This window comes from Chiloscyllium punctatum, chromosome 7 (assembly GCF_047496795.1).
Source record: "Chiloscyllium punctatum isolate Juve2018m chromosome 7, sChiPun1.3, whole genome shotgun sequence".
Lineage (NCBI taxonomy): Eukaryota > Metazoa > Chordata > Chondrichthyes > Orectolobiformes > Hemiscylliidae > Chiloscyllium > Chiloscyllium punctatum.
Genome location: NC_092745.1, coordinates 88,333,868 through 88,353,276, shown reverse-complemented (window position 1 = coordinate 88,353,276; position 19,409 = coordinate 88,333,868). Strand labels below are relative to the sequence as shown.

The 19,409-nt window shown below is 41.1% G+C and overlaps 1 protein-coding gene across 1 annotated transcript in view; it reads left to right on the top strand.

Annotated features, from left to right (window-relative positions):
- Window positions 1-19,409, top strand: part of agbl4 (AGBL carboxypeptidase 4) — an 855,821-nt gene that overhangs the window by 700,525 nt on the left and 135,887 nt on the right. The window contains exon 9 of the mRNA XM_072574259.1: window positions 6,296-6,407. Within this exon, the coding sequence (XP_072430360.1) occupies window positions 6,296-6,407 (112 nt within the window). The remainder of the gene's footprint in view (window positions 1-6,295; window positions 6,408-19,409) is intronic.

Here is a 19,409-nt window from a genome sequence, read left to right as displayed (position 1 = left end):
CAGCAATATGTACCATCTACAAGATACAGTGCAAAACTTCACTGAAGTTCCTCAGACAGCACCTACCAACAGATGACCATGATCAACGAGAGGACAAAGGCAGCAGATGCATATGAACACCACCTTCTGCAAATTCCCTTCCAAACACTTACAGTGCAGACTTGGAAATATTGTCATTTCTTAAGTGTTGCCAGACCAAACTTGTGGACATTCCTCCCTAATTGTTGGTCTATCTCGACTAAATTAACTACAGCGGTTTTAAAAGACATCACCAACTTCTAAAGGGCAACTAGAGATGGGCAATCAAAGCTGGTTCAGCTAGTCACGCCCACATTCCATGAATGAATTTTAAAAAGTACTGTTGTACTAAAGCTTTTCCTCAACTCACAATTTGAAGACATGAATTCCTCTTCATTCATAGTTTTTTTTCTGAATAGGATCTACTTAAACTAGGTTTTTAGTGGTGGCGTCTTATAAATGTCAATAAGCAAATGGTTAATGCTGCCCAAATAGCCATGATACTTGGCATAGGAACCATATATTGAAATAAGGAGACTTACACAAATAAAATACTTGTCTGAAGTTCCGATCTCTGCTATGTTAATGACAGTATCATCTACTTATTTGAAACATGGGTATGCAAGTGCACCACCCTGGGGAAAAGACATTGCCTATTTACCCTATCCATGCCCCTTATGATTTTGTAAACCTCTATAAGGTTACCCATCAGCCTCGGACGCTCCAGAGAAAATAGCCCCAGCCTCTTCAGCCTCTCCGTATAGTTCAAACCCTCTAACCCTGGCAACATCCTCGTAAGTCTTTTCTGAACCCTTTCAAGTTTCACAACATCCTTCTTAAAAGAGGGAAGGAGATCAAAATTGCACACAGTAATCCAAAAGTGACTGAACTAATGTCCTGTACAGCTGCAACATGACCTCCCAACTCCTATACTGAATGCTTTCTGCACAAACATAGAAATATAAAATGGGATGAAAATGGAAAATAAGTAACTGTTGAAATAAGACTTCCACACTTTTATGCTAAAGCCGATGTTTCTGATTAAAACAGATACAGAGACATTATGGACTTTAACTGCATTACCATAATACAGCAGTAGGTCAAAGATGGTTAAAAGACTAAACTTAAAGGGTTTCAAATGTTTTCTATGTATCAGTCTATTAAATTAGGTGAGGTGTGAGCATGATTAGTAAGGCACTACATAACATCAGTCAAAAGAGTGTTAAAAAGCAGAGATAGTACAAGTAATTTGCTGGAAATTAGTGTCGATAAGAGCAGCAAAGTAATTACTCATGACTTATCGATCAATAGCTCAAGGTGAACAGGTAGATATAAACTGTTCAGACAAGCAGGAGTAGATGAAGGGAATTACAATGTGATGATCATGAAGGATTTAAATATCTTATTAGTGATGTGGATGGATCAGGGAAAGGGAAGATGAAAAATTTTTGAGTCACATATAGCAGTCAACCAAAATGATTAAAAATCTAAAAATAGATGAACTCTTGGGCTCTAGTGATTATTGTATAATAAATTTTGACACTGTAATAAAGACTAAAGAACAATGATAACAATTTATGCATGACTTTATAGGGCAGATTTTCTGCATTTGCTACTCTGTCAGTAAAATCAGGTATGTATCCACTTGATATTTCTGCTGCTACTTTTAAATTCTGCCTCAGCTTTGATATTTTGTTTGTAAGCTTCAGGACTACAGGTGCCACTTTGCCTCCAAAATATCATCAATATTGTGGATGCATAGACTTCTGCCTCAGCCCCATCAAATACCATTTAGTAAGGTCAGTAGTTCTGGCCCTAAAAACATGCAGCAGAAATAAACAGAATAGGTAGATAGCATAATGCTGATGTGATGCAAACACTGCAATCTTTGACCTCACCACTCTAGCTGATGTCCTCATGCAAATATGCACTGCAGCAGGAAGGATTCCCCATTAATACTATTTCAATGAGTCATCAATCATTAATTTCTGGTGGTTCTGCCTGAGTTTTTGGAAATGGTTGACAGTTTGCAGGTTGTTTCCAGAGGTTACAATGGTGATTGTGTTCTTGAAATCCTTTGCATGGGATGCTTCCAGGAAGAAGCAGGAGACATCTCTAATATATCTCAGTTGGCCATCAGTAATGTTGTTGATTTTCATGGGAAGACTGTAGTTGACCTGGCAAGATTTAGCAGCTCTGGGATACCTTGATTTGGATGGGCACCACCTCAGCTTAGGTGGTAACAGTCTGGGCTGATGAGCTGATGGGAAAATGCTTAAGCATTGATGGAATGACAACGATGGAGGGAGTGTGAAGTTGGTATCCTGTGAAGTTTGTGTTCCAAGGACATTCCATAGACCCATGTCAGAAATCCTAGAATTTTGCTGGAGGATAGAATGCTGGACTGTGTGTGATTCTGCAGCTTCCTTTCTTCCTGTCTTCAGTCATGCTGGCAGTGGCCAATGAGTTATCATTTCCTCCGTACTCTTTGATAATGTCAGAAACCTTTCTGTAACACATGTACCTGTGAACTAAGGGCAGGAATGGGCTATTTGGCCACTGAATCCTGCTCTGTCATTTGATAAGGTTGTGGCCAATTTACTTGTTGCCTTAATTATATTTTTCTACCTACTTTATTGCCATTGTTAATCATGATCTTATTACAAGCAGCCTTGTAAATATTCAATGACCGTAACTCTGCTGCTCTCTAGAGAAGAGAATTTCAGAGACTAACAACTTTTTGAAACAAAGAAACCTCATTATCTCCATCTAAAATGGGAGACCCTTCATTTAAAACTGAATCCCTGTAGTTTTTGTCTCTTCCACAGGGGAAATATCCACCATGTCAGTTCCCCTCAGGATCTTATGGGTTTTAGTAAGATCCATTCTTAGAACAATAGAACAATACAGCACAGAACAGGCCCTTTGGCCCACGATGTTGTGCCGAACATTTGTCCTAGCTTAAGCACCTATCCATGTACCTATCCAATTGCCACTTAAAGGTCACCAATGATTCTGACTCTGCCACTCCCACAGGCAGCACATTCCATGCCCCCACCACTCTCTGAGTAAAGAACCTATCCCTGACATCTCCCCTATACCTTCCACCCTTCACCTTAAATTTATGTCCCCTTGTAACACTCTGTTGTACCTGGGGAAAAAGTTTCTGACTGTCTACTCTATCTATTCCTCTGATCATCTTATAAACCTCTATCAAGTCACCCCTCATCCTTCGCCGTTCCAATGAGAAAAGGCCTAGCACTCTCAACCTATCCTCGTCCGACCTATTCTCCATTCCAGGCAACATCCTGGTAAATCTTCTCTGCACCCTCTCCAAAGCTTCCACATCTTTCCTAAAGTGAGGCGACCAGAACTGCACACAGTACTCCAAATGTGGCCTAACCAAGGTCCTGTACAGCTGCAACATCACTTCACGACTCTTGAATTCAATCCCTCTGCTAATGAATGCTAATACACCATAGGCCTTCTTATAAGCTCTATCCGCCTGAGTGGCAACTTTCAAAGATCTATGAACATAGACCCCAAGATCCCTCTGCTCCTCCACCTTACTAAGAACCCTACCATTAACCCTGTATTCCGCATTCTTATTTGTCCTTCCAAAATGGACAACCTTACATTTGACAGGGTTGAACTCCATCTGCCACTCCTCAGCCCAGCTCTGCATCATATCTAAGTCCCTTTGCAGCCGATAACAGCCCCCCTCACTATCCACAGCTCCACCAATCTTCGTATCATCTGCAAATTTACTGACCCACCCTTCGACTCCCTCTTCCAAGTCATTAATAAAAATTACAAACAGCAGAGGACCCAGAACTGATCCCTGCGGAACTCCACTTGTAACTGGGCTCCAAGCTGAATATTTACATCTACCACCACTCTCTGACTTCGACCAGTTAGCCAGTTTTCTATCCAACTGGCCAAATTTCTCTCTATCCCATGCCTCCTGACTTTCCGCATGAGCCTTCCATGGGGAACCTTATCAAATGCCTTACTAAAATCCATGTACACAACATCCACTGCTCTACCCTCATCCACATGCTTGGTCACCTCCTCAAAGAATTCAATAAGACTTGTAAGGCAAGACCTCCCCCTCACAAATCCATGCTGGCAGTCCCTAATCAAGCAGTGTCTTTCCAGATACTCATAAATCCTACCCCTCAGTACCCTTTCCATTACTTTGCCAACCACCGATGTAAGACTAACTGGCCTGTAATTCCTGGGGTTATCCCTATTCCCTTTTTTGAACAGGGGCACAACATTTGCCACTCTCCAGTCTCCTGGTACCACCCCTTATTCTCCTCACTTCCAAAGTGAGAAAAGTTACAGGTCGTGGAATAAAAGGATTAGCAGTGACATGGAGAGGAAATTGCTGAGTGATAAGCAACAGAGTGTAATGGTCAATGGATATTTTTCAGGTTGGAGGAAGATTTTTTACTGGAGTTCCCAATGGTTGGTATTGGAACCGTTGCTTTTCTTGATATTAATGTTGATGATCTAGATCTTGGTGTACAGGAGACAATTTCAAAGTTTGCAGATGATACAAAACTTGGAAGATTTATAAACAATGAAGAAGGACAGTGCGGAACTCAGGAACGATAGACAAGTTGGACAGATAGGTAGCAGATGAGTTTCAATGCAGAGAAGTGTGTGGTGATACACTTTTTAGGAAGAACATTGCACAACAATACAAAATAAGGGGGATAATTCTAAGGGGAGTGCAGGAGAAGAAGGATCTGAGTTTATATATGTACAGATAGTTGAATGTGGCAGGACAGGTAGCAAGAGCAATAAGAAAAGCATACAGTATCCTTAGCTTTATTAATAAGAACAGGAGTAAGGAGGTGATGTTGAACTTACATACGGCATTTGTTAGACTTCAACTGGAAAATTGTGTACAGCTCTGGGTGGCACACAGGAAAGATGTGAATGCAGTGGAAAGAGTGCAGAAGCAGTTTACAAGAATGGTCCAGGGTGGAGAAACTTCATTTATCAGGATAGATTGAAGAACATTCAATCAGCAGCTTGCTCAATTTATCAGCAAGTAGTCGTGCACTGGGAACTGAAAAGTAGAATAATGCGAGAACGTATCACATATTCTGAAATTGGATGCTTCAGGCTCTATTGCAGCTGACACCATGATGCAAGCAATCATCTGCTCTATAAGGTTCAACTGATGCAGGCATTGTAATATCCCATTGTTTAATTTTTGTTCATTTCTCATCTTGTTTGAATTATGAGTCAGAGGACAAATTGCCAGCTATATCATTGCAACATGTTTGGGTTATACGAACATCTCACCTGAACAGCTCGAGATGCTTGGAGGTAGCAAGAAGAGGGTGTGAAGCTGGCATCATTGGTTGGATGAGACAGTGTATCTATATACGTCGTATTAGATATGAGTCCTAAGTGTCAGGGACTGATACCAGTGGGTAATGGAGATGTAGTTTGCTGAGCAGCACATGCCGTGGATGTTGTGGTAAGTAGAAAATGTCTTGTGAAAATGTGTTCACAGATATTGAGACCTCCACGGACATTAGACTTCCTTTGACACTGCTGCCAATATTTCCAGTTCAGCCTTCAACACTTGACCTCTGCTCCCTTCTGAAGACAGTCATTGAGATCAGCCTTGATTTCTTGATGGAACCATTCAATCTCTTCTCATCTGCATGTCACGTCTATCACTAATGCCTCCAGCATCTGTCACCCTTGGGCTTTCTCACTGCCATGGGGTTAACTTCACCATAATTTGAATTGCATCAACATTCTCACATGCAATTTCCCTTTAAGAGGGGCAGTGAAGAGCAGGCTGATTCTAACATGCTGTTTCTGAGGAATATTATTTGCTTTCCTGTTGAATGCAAATATAGTATGTTGCATTAAAAAGAAGCAGCAGCATGGGCTGGTTTGGCCAGGCGCTATAATCATGCAGATTGATGCGCTAAGTTAATGTGCAGCTCATTTTCATCTGAATAGTTAAGGAGCAGGCTGTGAATCATAGCCCCCAAGCTCCGAAAACAGGGGATATGAATTTCAAGGTTTAGTGTTGAAGAAATCTGATAAAATAAATATTAAAGTTTGTTTTAGGAAATAAATTTGAACAACTAATTTTGTGTAAGTTATGGAGATATTGCTCACCCTATCTCTCACTGATGTCTGTCAGATGCTTAGTGTTACTCTATTATTTAAATGCCTTCATCAAATGTACAATAAATGTACAAGCTTTTCTTTGATAAATCATGCTTTACTCTTTCTTTAGGTGCTCTTTAATGGGGTTTGATCTAAATCGACACTGGCAGGATCCCTCTGCTTGGGCTCATCCTACACTTTATGGTGTAAAGCAGCTAATTGTGCAAATGTATGATAATCCGGTGAGTAATAATGATGAAAAGGCTGAAGCTCATCTGAGCAGAAAAGGGACTGTCATTTTGTAGGTTGAATGTAACAATTTGTAAATGTCTTACCAAGAACTGCTGCCAAAACTGGAATCAATTCTGTTTAGGATGGTTTGCACAATAGCCACACTCGTGTTCTTTGAAAAACAATTCTGATTCTTCTTCTGGTTGAAGGTAGGTTTAACGTACAGTGTAATGTTCCATTTCTTTTTCCATTGTCAGGCTCTAGATAATTTATATTGAGCATATATTGACTATTTGAATAATTGATAAATTCTGGAGCTGACTGAAATTTTGGCAACAGCATAATTGCTCTCCCATTTCCTGCAATTTACTAGAGACAGCTGCACTTTTCAATGGCCTTTCTGTTCTTTTGAACTTCCTCTTAACCTGATGTTGTATTCTTTTTTCAGATTTTATTTCAACTCTTTATCTTTCACTTCCTCCAGTTCAGCCTTCTGATCGATTAAAACACCAGGGATCAGTCTTTTGACAATATTGAATATTTTAAGCTGTAATTTACAACTATAGCATATGGATATAACTGATAAAACTTAATCAATTTTCTCCAAGATCTAAAGTTTCTCATAATTACTGAAACTCCCTGGTGATATTTTAATTTTCTAGTTTGTGATAGAATGCAGCACACAGGAACCAAGCTGCAACAACATTTTCTTATTTTAAATTTAAATTTTCTTCTTTAAATTACAGCAAGTAACCTTCTCAATGCAACATGTATAATAGTTATTTTCATAAAACTTATTATGCTAGATTTTACATTGTCATGTAACTCTCAGTAGCTGTCCTTTGAATTTTAACTACTCTAGGTTCCAGGTTCCAATTGCATAAGCCCTCCATGTTCATTATCAGAGCTCAAGGAATAGATATTTTCAGCATAGTTAATGTTAATATTTTTCATTCAGAGGATGTGGGCATCATTGGCAAGACCAACATTTATTGCCCTTGAGATGGTGGCAGATAGCCATATTCTCAGATTTCTGTGGTCTTTCTGGTGAAGGTGGTATTTTTATTTATTCATTTTGTGGGATGTGGGCATCGCTGGCTGGCCAGCACTTATTGTCCGTCCCTAATTGCGCTTGAGAAGGCGGTGGTAAGCTGTCTTCTTGAACCGCTGCATCCACCTGCTGAAGGTTGACTCGCACTGCCATTAGGGAGAGAATTCCAGGATTTTAACCCAGTGACAGTGAAGGATCAGTGATACATTTCCAAGTCAGGATGGTGAGTGACTTGGAGGGGAACTTGAAGACGGTGGTGTTCCCCATATATCTGCTGCCCTTGTCCTTCTAAATGGAAACGGTATTGTCTGAGGATCTTTAGTGAAATTTTGCAGTGCATCTTATGGATAGTACATACTGCTGCTACTGAGCATTGGTAGTGGAGTGAGTGGATGCTTGTGGATATGGTGCCAATCAAGCAGACTGCCTTGTCCAATGGTGTCAAGCTTCTTGAGCGTTGCTGGGGTTGAGTCATTCAGACAAGTGGGGAATATTCCATCACATTGCTGACTTGTACCTTGAAGGTGGTGGACAGGCTTTGAGGAGTCAGGAGTTGACTTACTCGCTGCAGTATTGCTGGCCTCTGACCTACTGTTGTAGCCACAGTGTTTTTGTGGTGAGTCCAGTTGAGTTTTTGGTCAATGATAACTCCTAGGATGTTGATAGTGGGGGGATTCAATGATGGTAACACCATTAAAAGTCAAGGGGCAGTGGTTAGATTGTCTTTTATTGGTGACAGTCATTGCCTAGCATTTGTGTGACGTGAGTGTTACTTGCCACTTGTCAGTACAAGCCTGAATATTGTCCAGATCTTGTTGTATTTGGACATGGACTGCTTCAGTATCTGAGGAGTCATGAATGGTGCTGAAGATTGTGCAATCATCGGTGAACATCCACACTTCTGACCTAATGACGGAGGGACAGTGATTGATGAGGCGGCTGCAGATGGTTGAGCCAAGGACAGTACCCTGAGGAACTCCTGCAGAGATGTCCTGGACCTGAGAGGACTGATCTCCAACAACCACAACAATCTTCATATGTATCAGATGTGTTTCTAACCATCAGAGATTTTGCCCATGATACCTATTGATTCCAGTTTTGCAAGAGCTCCTTGATGCCACACTTGGTCGAATTTAGCTTTGATGTCAAGGACTATCATTCTCACCTCACCTCTGAAATTCAGCTCTTTTGTTCATGTTTGAACCAAGGCTGTAATGAGGCTAGGAGCAGAATGGCCCTGGTGGAACCCAAACTGAACGTCACTGAACGGATTATTGCTGAGCAGGTGCTGCATGATAGCATTGTTGATGGCACTTTACTGATGATCGACATTCTCCTGTGCTCCAAGATGGATGATGAGAAAAAAATGGTGGCTGTAAGAGCTGGTCCTTCTTTCAGGTATTTTAGGTGTTGGAGTTGATTTCCTTGAATTCCAGGAGCAGTAATACAGTTTTATAAGCAGTCGTATTGTTTTAGAACTTTGGGGGAAAAAAATCAAAACAATAGCCCCTTTAAAAGGAAGAAGAGAGACAAAGTCAGAGACCACATGGTCAGTGTGAGAGATTGAGAGAGAGAGAGAGAGAGACCTAACCTGCTGTCTGACACGGCACTGAATCTGCGCAGCTACTGCCTTCGCTGTTTGAGTTCAAGTATTTATGGACACCGGAGTGCATCTAAGAAAAATTAACAAGCACCAAAAGTCACATCTGACCTTGGAGGAACCTGCGTGGGAGAGCTCACAGCATAGGAACAGCTAAGTCAATAGTTTTTAAGTGTAACCTTGCTGCTCTTTTGTTTTGTAAGTCTACAATAGTGAGTAGAGGAGGTTCTTTTTGATTATATGTTTTATTGAGATCTGAATCTTGATTAGAATTTTAAAATATCAAACAGAGGTACTAAGTTAGCTTGGAGCAGTGTAAAAGAGTAGTAAGATGGTGCTAATTTCTGGGTTTGTAGATTGTTGAGGTGCAAAGAAGGGCTTTCGTAGAGTGATATACTCTTCCTGTCAGATGTGGGAGATTATGGAGAGTTTCCATGTTACTGATGATTATGTCTGCAGTAAGCGTGTTTGGTTGTGAATCCTATCAGATCGCATGGATTGGTTGGAGCGACAGTTTTAGGTAATGAGGAATTTAGAGAATTTAGGGGATGTGAAGGATGACAATTATAGGAAGGGAGAAAAACCACAGATACAGTCAGGTAGATGGGTTACCTCCAGGAAAAGTAGGAGAGGGAGGCAGGTAATGCAGGAGTCTCCTGTAATATCCCTACCTCAAAACAGGATGCTGTTTTGGAAAGTGAAGGGAGTGATAGATTCTCAGGGGAATGTAGCATGAACAGCAAAGTTTCTGGTACTGAGACTGGCACTAATATTACAAGGGATGCATCAGGTTCCAAGCGATCAATTGTAAGAGGAGACTCACTAGTCTGAGGCACAAGCAAACATTTCTGCAGCTGACAGCGAAAAATCAGAATAGTGTGTTGCCTCCCTGGTGTCAGGATGAAAGATGTCTCAGAGAAAGTGCAGGATATTCTCAAAGGGGAGTGGGAGCAGAAGGAGGTTGTTGTACGGATTAGAACTAATGACATAGGAAGGAAAAAGGATGAGATTCTGAAGGGAGAATATAGAGCATTAGACAGGAATTTAAAAAGTAGGTCTTTGAGAGGAGTAATTTCAGGATTACTCCCAAAGCCAAGAGCAAGCGAGGGTAGGAATAAGCCGATAGAGTAGATGAATGAATGGCTGAGGAGCTGGTGCAGGGGAAAAAAGATTCACATTTTTGGATCATTGGAATCTCCTCTGCGGTAGAAGTGACCTGTACAGAAGGATGGATTGCATCTGAATTGGAAGGGGACTAATATACCGGCAGAGAGATTTGCTAGAGCTGTTAGGAGGATTTAAACCGGTAAGGTGAGGGTGTGGGACCCAGGGAGATAGTGAGGAAAGAGACCAATCTGAGATTGGTACAGTTGGGAAAAGGAGCAAGTCAAACAGTCAGGACAGCAAGAACAAAGCGGAGAACAAGGTAGAACTGATAAATTAAACTGCATTTATTTCAATGCAAGAGGCCTAATAGGGAAGGCAGATGAACTCAGTGCATGATTAGGAACATGGGACTGGGATATCATAGAATACAAATGCTATAAGAAGGACAGAAAGGGGGTCAAGAGAGGAGGGGGAGTGGTATTTTTGATAAGGGATAATATTACAGTTGTACTTAGAGAGGATACTCATGGGAATGCATCCGGGGAAGTTATTTGTGTGAAATTGAGTAATAATAAAGGGATAATGACCTTATTAGGATTGTACTGTAGACCCCACCCCCACCCCACCCCACCCCAGTAATGAGCAGGAAATTGAGAAACAAATTTGCAAGGAGATCTCAGTTATCTATAAGAATAATAGTGTGGTAATGGTAGGGAATTTTAACTTTCCAAACATAGACTGGGACTGACAGAGTGTTCAGGGTTTAGATGAAGAGGAACTTGATAAGTGTGTGTGAGAAAATTTTCTGATTCAGTATGTGGATGTCTCAACTACAGAAGGTGCAAGACTTGACCTACTCTTGAGAAATAAGGCAGAGCACATGACTAAGATGTCTGTTGGGAAGCACTTTGGGGCCAATGACCATAATTCTATTAGTTTTAAAATAGTGATGGAAAAGGATAGACTGGATCTAAAAATTAAAGTTCTAAATTGGAGGAAGGCCAATTTTGACAGTATTAGGCAAAAGCTTTCAAAAGTTGATTGGGGGCAGATGTTCACAGATAAAGAGACTGTTAGAAAATGGGAAATGTTCAAAAGTGAGATAACGAGAGTCCACAGAAATTATGTTCCTGTTGGGATAAAAGGCAAGGCTAGTAGGTGTAAGGAATGCTTGATGATTAAAGAAATTGAGGTTTTGGTTAAGAGAAAGAAGGAAGGGTATATCAGGACAACAGAGATGGAATAAATCCTTAGAAGAGTATAAAGTCAGTAGGAGTATACTGAAGATGGAAATCAGAAGGGCAAAATGGGGACATGAGGTGGCTTTGGTAAATAGGATTAAAGAGAATTCAAAGGAATTTTATAAATACATTAAGGACAAAAGGGTAACTAAGGAGAGAATAGGGGCCCTCACCAATCAGCAAGACAGCCTATGTATGGAACAGCAGGAGATAGGGGAGATATTAAATGAGTATTTTGCATCAGCGTTTAATGTGGAGAAGCATGTGGAAGATATAGAATGTGGGGAAATAGATGGTGACATCTTGAAAAATGTCCATATTACAGAGAAGGAGATGCTGTATGTCTTAAAATTCATCAAGGTGAATCAGGACCTGATCAGGTGTGCTCTAGTACTCTGTGGGAAGCTAGGGAAGTGATTGCTGGTCACTTTGCTGAGATAGCAATCGACTTTGCTAATCGATTGTCATAGATTAGATTAGATTACTTACAGTGTGGAAAAAGGCCCTTCGGCCCAACAAGTCCACACCGACCCTCCAAAGAGCAACCCACCCAGACCCATTCCCCTACATTTACCCCTTCACCTAACACTACGGGCAATTTAGCATGGCCAGTTCACCTAACCTGTGGCTGTTGCTCTGTATACAGCTGTTAGTGTTAATTGTTTTGTAAACTATGAATTGTTTAATAAAATAAAAAAATAAGGTGAGATGCTAGATGGTAAGGAAAAGCCAGGGAACTATAGCTGATATCAGTGGTGGCCAAGTGGTGAAGGGAATCTTGAGGGACAGTATTTACATGTATTTGAATAGGCAAGGATTGATTAGGGATAGTCGATGTGGCTTTGTGAGTGAGAAATCGTGTCTCACTAACTTAATTGAGCTTTTTGAAAAAGTAAAAAGAGGATTGATGAGGGCAGAGCAATGGATATGATCTGTATGGACTTCAGTAAGGTGTTCGACAAAGTTCCGCATAGTAGACTGGTTAGCAAGGTTAAATCGCACGGATTACAGAGAGAACTAGCCATTTGGATACAGAACTGGCTTGAAGACAGAAACAAAGGGTGATGGTGAGGGGTTGTTTTTCAGACTGGAGGCCTGTGACCAGTTGTGTGCCAGAAGGATCGGTGCTGGGTTCACTACATTTTGTCCTTTATATAAATGATTTGGATGTGAGCTTAATGTTAGTACGTTTGCAGATGACACCAAAATTAGAGGTGTACTGGACAGCAAGGAAGGTTACCTCCGAAAACAATGGGACTTGATCAGGTGGGCAGATAGGCTGAGGAGTGGCAGATGGAGTTTAATTTAGATAAATGTGAGGTGCTACATTTTGTAAAGGCAAATCAGGATAGGACTTATATTCTTAATGGTAAGGTCCTGGGGAGTGTTGCTGACCAAGGAGACCTTGGAGTGTAGGTTCATAGTTCCTTGAAAATGGAGTCATCCAGCATTCCTTACACCTACCAGCCTTGCCTTTCACCCAAACAGGAACATACTGTCTCTGGACTCTAAAATATCTCATTTTTGAAGGCTTCCAATTTTCCAACCATCCCTTTACCTATGATTATCCAGCCCAAATTAACTTCTGAAAGTTCTTTCTGAATACCATCAGAATTGGCCTTCCTCCAATTGGATAGTGAAGGCGTTTGATATGCTTTCTTTTATTGATTAGAGCATTGAGTATAGGAGTTGTTAGGTCATGTAGCGGCTGTACAGGAAATTGGATAGGCCACTTTTGGAATATTGGTGTGTGCAATTCTGGTCATATAGGGGATAGGTTTAGGGTGAGAGGGGAAAGATTTAAAAGGAACCTAAGAGGCAACAATTTCACACAAAAGTTGGTTCATGTATGGAATGAACTGCCAGAGGAAGTGGTGGAGGTTGGTACAATTATAGCATTTAAATGGTATTTTGGCTGGGTATATGAATCAGAAGGGTTCAGAGGGATATAGGTCAACTGCTGACAAATGGGACTAGCTTAATTTAGCATATCTGGTTGGCATGGACAGGTTGGTCCGAATGGTCTGTTTCCATGCTGTACATCTCTATGACTCTATGACGTATGGGGCTGTAATTGGTCGGGTTAGATTTGTCCTGCTTTTTATTTACAGGACGTACTTGAGCAACTTTCCACATTGTTGAGTAGATGCCAGTGTTATAACTGTACTAGAACAGCTTGGCAATGTTAGCATTCATTTCAAGAAAGCAAGAATACAAGAACAACGATGTACCTCTGAGGCTGTATAAGGCGATGGTCAGATGCAATATGCATCTCGATCAAGTCCCTGATGCCTTGCACCACACAGTCATCTACTGCCTGGGCTGGTGACTCATCTCTATCAGTCCTCTGAGTGCCAGCTGCATGAGCCATTTCTTCCATGGTCAGCTGAGGAGCTGTCATTGTGAAGCGCTCACCAGATTGTGACCCTGTGGAGATGTTAGTATCCAGGTTGGTGGGGAGTAAAGGAGGCATCTTGCCAATGCTTCTTCTGAATCTTTTGGTACTCTCAGCTTCAGAAGTCCAGAAGGGCAGTTCTTCCACAATTGGCTGCTTCTCCACAGACATCGTGGGTGGGCTTGCAGAGCTTGCAATGCAAAGAGAGAGAAGGCATTATGTCTAGTGGTGTCCCATGATTGAGAGTAATAGCGGGATTAATGGAAGAATGATACTTACTTATTTGACAATGTCCCCCATAGGAGCAGTCCTGGTACTTTTCTGCAAAGGGCAGGATTCTCTCCTTGTAGACACTGAGGATAAAAATGTGGACACCATTCACCCTACCTATATGAACTCTTTGTGCCCTGTTATGGGCTGTCCTGTGATAAAAAGAAAAAAGGAGAAAAGAGTGACTTGACAGTGGGTGTAAGCCTTTAGCACTGATGCATTTAAGTGAAAGGTAGTGAGATGTACCAATAAACTGAGGAGGCATTACAAAGGACATGCAGGGCTGATGATGTGAGAGGCTGAGGATGCAGAGTGAGGGAATGAGTTGCTAACAACTGTCAGAGTGGTGGACCATGAACCTTGTGAAGAGGTATGTGCAGTGGCAGATAGATGCAGTATAATACGGCAGAGAAAAGAGCATGGCACTTACCGTAGCAGAGACTTTTGCTGACCATTCCTCTACTCTAGAATAACATTGATCCTGGCGGCAACCTCAAACCAAGCCTCTCAGGGCTGATGGCGTAGACTCCTTTAATGGTCATCTAGGAAGAGGAACCTCATTATTGCACCATCCCATTTGCCCGAACCTCAAGGTTACTGTCGGAGAAACTCAATACCATCTTCTCCTGCTGCGACATCTTGTGCATACCTACCTGATCAAGTAGGGCAGCCTCAGAATGGTAGTGATGATTCATCTGGGCTCACAGTGGTGTTTTAAAGATAATGCATGCATAATGGATGCCAATCTTTCAACAGATATCAATAGGTAATTGTTGAGATCGGTTTGGTAAGATATGGTGAGAAAATCTGGTAGCCCTCGTGATAAGAAACTCTCCAGAAAACTTGACCCAACTTGGACTTAGCCAAAAAAATACATGAATGAGCCCTATGTTTCTATATTCAGCTGTGTTCCACTCTCGTCCCAGCAGCAGAATGAATGCCAAAAAGTGCAAAACTTTGGGAAAACACGAGATAATTTTAGATTGCTTTAGTAATAACCAACATGAACACAATGGGCAAAAGCCTGGTTGTTTAGTAATGGGTGGATTTTGCAGTGATTCTACTTAGATGAAAAAGATTTGGAATAATTTCGGTGTTAATCTGGGTCAGGCCTACGTTAGTTCAATCTGCAAAATATTAAATGATTGCATATGCAGTTTGCTGAGCTAACACAAGGTTTTGATACTCTAAATTTATGTAGATGAAAGTGAATGTATCTAAATTGGGGTTGTATGCAGATTCTTTCCAAAAACTGTCATCAGATCAGCTCTAGACTTGCTTAAAGTAGTAAGTGACAAAGGTATGGCTCAGTGGTTTAGAGAATGAATTAAATGGGATTTGATTTATTCTCATCACACGTACCTAAGTACAGTGAAAAAATTTGTTTTGCGTGCAGTACCGACAGATCATAACATACAGACCATAGGGTGAACAGAGTGAGGCATACAAAGTTACGGCTGCAAGGAGATGTTCAAAAGTAATATCAGCATTTGATTTGAAATTTGAGAGGTCCATTCAACAGTCTAATGACAGTGGGAAACAAGCTGTTCTTACACCTGTTGGACTGCATATAATGAAATACTTAGCTCCAGTGAGCAGCAATAGACAGTGGTGGGATTATCCAAGTTGGACCAGCTGTATATATTGTGGCTGCAACAGCACATCAAAAACTGGGAATAATTTGACAGGCAACTCATCTCCTGACTCCCAAAGGCCTCTCCCTACCATCTCCAAGGCATGAATTTGAAGTTTGAAAGAATACCCTTCTCTTGTCTGGATCAATGCAGCTCAAGCAACTTGAAAGTAACTTGACCCAATCCGGAACAAAGCAACTTAATTGACTGGTACTGGATTAGTGGTGCTGGAAGAGTACAGCAGTTCAGGCAGCATCCAACGAGCAGCGAAATCGACGTTTCGGGCAAAAGCCCTTCATCAGGAATATGATGAAGGGCTTTTGCCCGAAACGTCGATTTCGCAGCTCGTTGGATGCTGCCTGAACTGCTGTACTCTTCCAGCACCACTAATCCAGTATTTGGTTTTCAGCATCTGCAGTCATTGTTTTTACCTTAATTGACTGGTAACCCACCCAACCATCTTTAACATTTTACCGCTTCACCACTGGTGCACAGTGCCTGTAGTGCTATTAATCTACAGTATGCACTGCAGCAACTCACCAAGCATCCTTTGGAAGCACCTTCCAAACACATGATCTCTCTGATTTAGAAGGGCCAGGCATATGCATGCAATTCTATCATGTGCAATTTCACCTTCAAGCCATACACGACCCTGCTTTCAAACTTCACCATGGTTTCTTCATTATTTCTGGGTAAAAGTCCTGAAACTACATTCATAACAGCAGAATGGTTGTACTTGCTGTGGTTCAGGAACTTGACTAACCACTCCTTCTCTAGGACAAGTAGAGATGGGAAGCAAACCACAGCCTTGCCAGTAAAATTCACATCCTTGGAATTCATTTGTAAAAATGACAAAACAATGAGTCTGACAGAAGGGTACAAAAGATCAGAATCAGTGTGAAGTAGACTGGGAGGAGTTTGAAGCAAGTCATTGTCACTGTGAACTGAACTGGGAAACTGGATGAGAGTGGGACTTGGGACATAAATAAGGATAAGACCTTTCTAGTCTGTAGTCTACTCTGACTTGAATCAGAGTCAGACGGTGCAGTAGCAGAGTGAACCTGAAGTTGAACAGTAGGAACTGAGCTTCCTGATAAAAGCCTGAGGGGAAAGGCCCAGATCAAGCTCAGTCAGAGCATCAGGTAAACCCCAACAGGAGCCCTGTCAAAATTCAAAATAGTTGACAAAAAGCTGACATCAGGGAAAAATAGTGAGCTCATTGGTATGTAGTGGGTAAGTTGGTTTTGTCCACTTTAAGGCTTTACAAAGGACAGGTAAAGAGTTCTAGATTTTTCTTTTTAAAAGAAAGCTTACTTAATTTTCTACATCTTATACTTAGGGTAAAAGTTTATTTAAAATAAAAGTTAGCAGAGGTCAATACCTGCAATTTATTGGGAAATTAGATCCTGGCCACAGGTTTGATCAAATTAAGCCCAAGCGTTGGAGCTGGTGAATCAGTTGGGGGTATTGTAGTGCATTAATTTAGAAGAGAGTTATAAAGATGGTACATTTTCAGATGTGCTTATCTGACAAATTGAGGAAATTTAGTTAAGGAAGAAATCAGTGACCCTCAGTCAGAAGAATTGAAGTAGTCGGGAAAGCCCTATTTCACACACAGTTTTTCTATTCTGGAAAACGGTGAGAGTGCCAATGAATGTGGAGGGTGCAATCAGAACCCAACTGCAAAAGGAAGGAGCAGATAGAGAGGAAGAGCAATAATAGTAGGGTTCTCAAAAGTGAGAGTTACAGGCAGGTGTAGCTGCAACTGCAGATGTCACTGCAGGATGAAGTGTTGCCACACTGGGGACAGGGTCAAGGATATCACTGAATGGCCTCAGGACAGTCAGAAGTTGTATTTCATATTGATATCAACACCATAGGTAGAAAGGGAGATGCAACAAGAATTTAGGGAACTAGGTCACAAATTGAAAAATAGGACCTCAAAGGTTGTAATCTCTAGAATAGTCCACGTGCTACATGCTAATGAGTATAGAAATTGGTGAAGAGATTGTGTGGCTGAAGAGTTGGTTCAGGTGGAAGGGTTTTCAATTCCTGGATCTGCTTCTGAGGAAGGTGTACAAATCCAGCGGGAAGCATCTGAGCTTCAGCGGGACCAACATCCTTGTGAGGAGTGGGAGGGTAGGCCTGTAACTGTTGGAGGGGATTTAAACTAATTTCGCAGGGGAATGAGATCACCGTGGAGCAACAGTAGTAGGTGATGCACGAAAAGTGTGGGAAAAAGTCAAGTCAGGTAGAACATAATTAGTCAAGACAAAAGAGAGCTTTACAATGTTCTGTTGGTATTTATTTTAAAACAAAGAGTGCTGCAAGTAAGACAGATGAATTTGAGGGTGCTGATTATCACGTGAATATGACATCAATACTTGAGGCGCAGGATGAGCTGCTCAATATTCTGGGGTGTAGAAACTTCAGGTGAGAGAAGCCAGGGTATAAAAGAAGAGGTAATGTTCCAATATTGATCAAAGAGTTTATTATTGAAATTAAAAGGATGATATGTTAGAAGGGTCAACAGTGGAGACATTATGGTAGAATGTAAAACAAAAAGGGAGCAATCACTTTGTTGGCAGTGTACTATAGATCCCTAAACAGTCAGGGAGAAATAGAAGGGCAGATATGTCAGCAAATTTCAAAGATGTTTAGTTACAATAGTCAAAAAATAGTAATATTAACTGAGATAGCTAAAGTGATGGTGGAATTTTTTAAATGTATCCAAAATAGCTTTTTAGCCAACATTGAGAAATTCCTATATGGTCCAGGGTAAGACTTAATTTTAGGAACAAGGCTGGGAAAGCAGTAGAAGTGTCAGTGAAAGAGCATTTTGGTAAGGTTGAATGAAGTAATGGAAAGGACAAAAATGAACCATTTTTTAATGAATTAGAGGAAGGCCAATTTTAATACAGTAAGACAGAATCTGACCAAGGTGGATTGAGAGAAGCTGTTTGTAAAAAAATCTGCATCAGAGTAGTGGGAGTCTTTCAAAATATAAGTACTGAAAATGTAGGGCGAACATGTTCCCATAAAGCTGGAGTGGGACCAGAAATGTCAGGGACCTCATGAACAACCCTGGAGACTTATAGAAAATGCAGGGGATTACTTGAAAAAAATTATGCAAGTGAAAATGAAAAGAAAACACTGGTGTGTAAAATAAAGGATAATCCAAAGGTGTTTTAGCAAAAGGATATCCAGAGAAAGAGTTGGACCTGTTAGGGACAAAACATAAGTGCCAAATCGTTGATCAAACTGGGGGATCTGGATGAGGTTTTAAAGAAGTATTTTATGTCTGTATCAAGAATAGAGAAGAATGATATAGATATTGAAATCAGGGAGGAGGACAGGGGTTTAATTGAACAAGTTACAGTTGAGAGGGAGGGCTTTTGGAAGCTTAAAACTGGATAAGCCTCGGGCCCATATGAACTGTATCTCAAGCTGCTGTGGAAAACAAGGGAAGAGGATTTCAGGTACCCTGACATTAATTTTCAAATCCTCTCTGGCCACAGGAAGGATGCCAGAGGGTGCTAGAGGACTGGAGGACAGCTAATTTGATACCATTATTGGAAAGAAGTGGTACGGATAAATCAGTGAATCTAACATCAGTGGTAGAGCTCCTGTTATAAAGATGTTTAATGGACAGATTAATCTGCACTTGGGCTGGCAAGGATTAATCAAGGATAGTCAACATGGCATTATCAGGGGA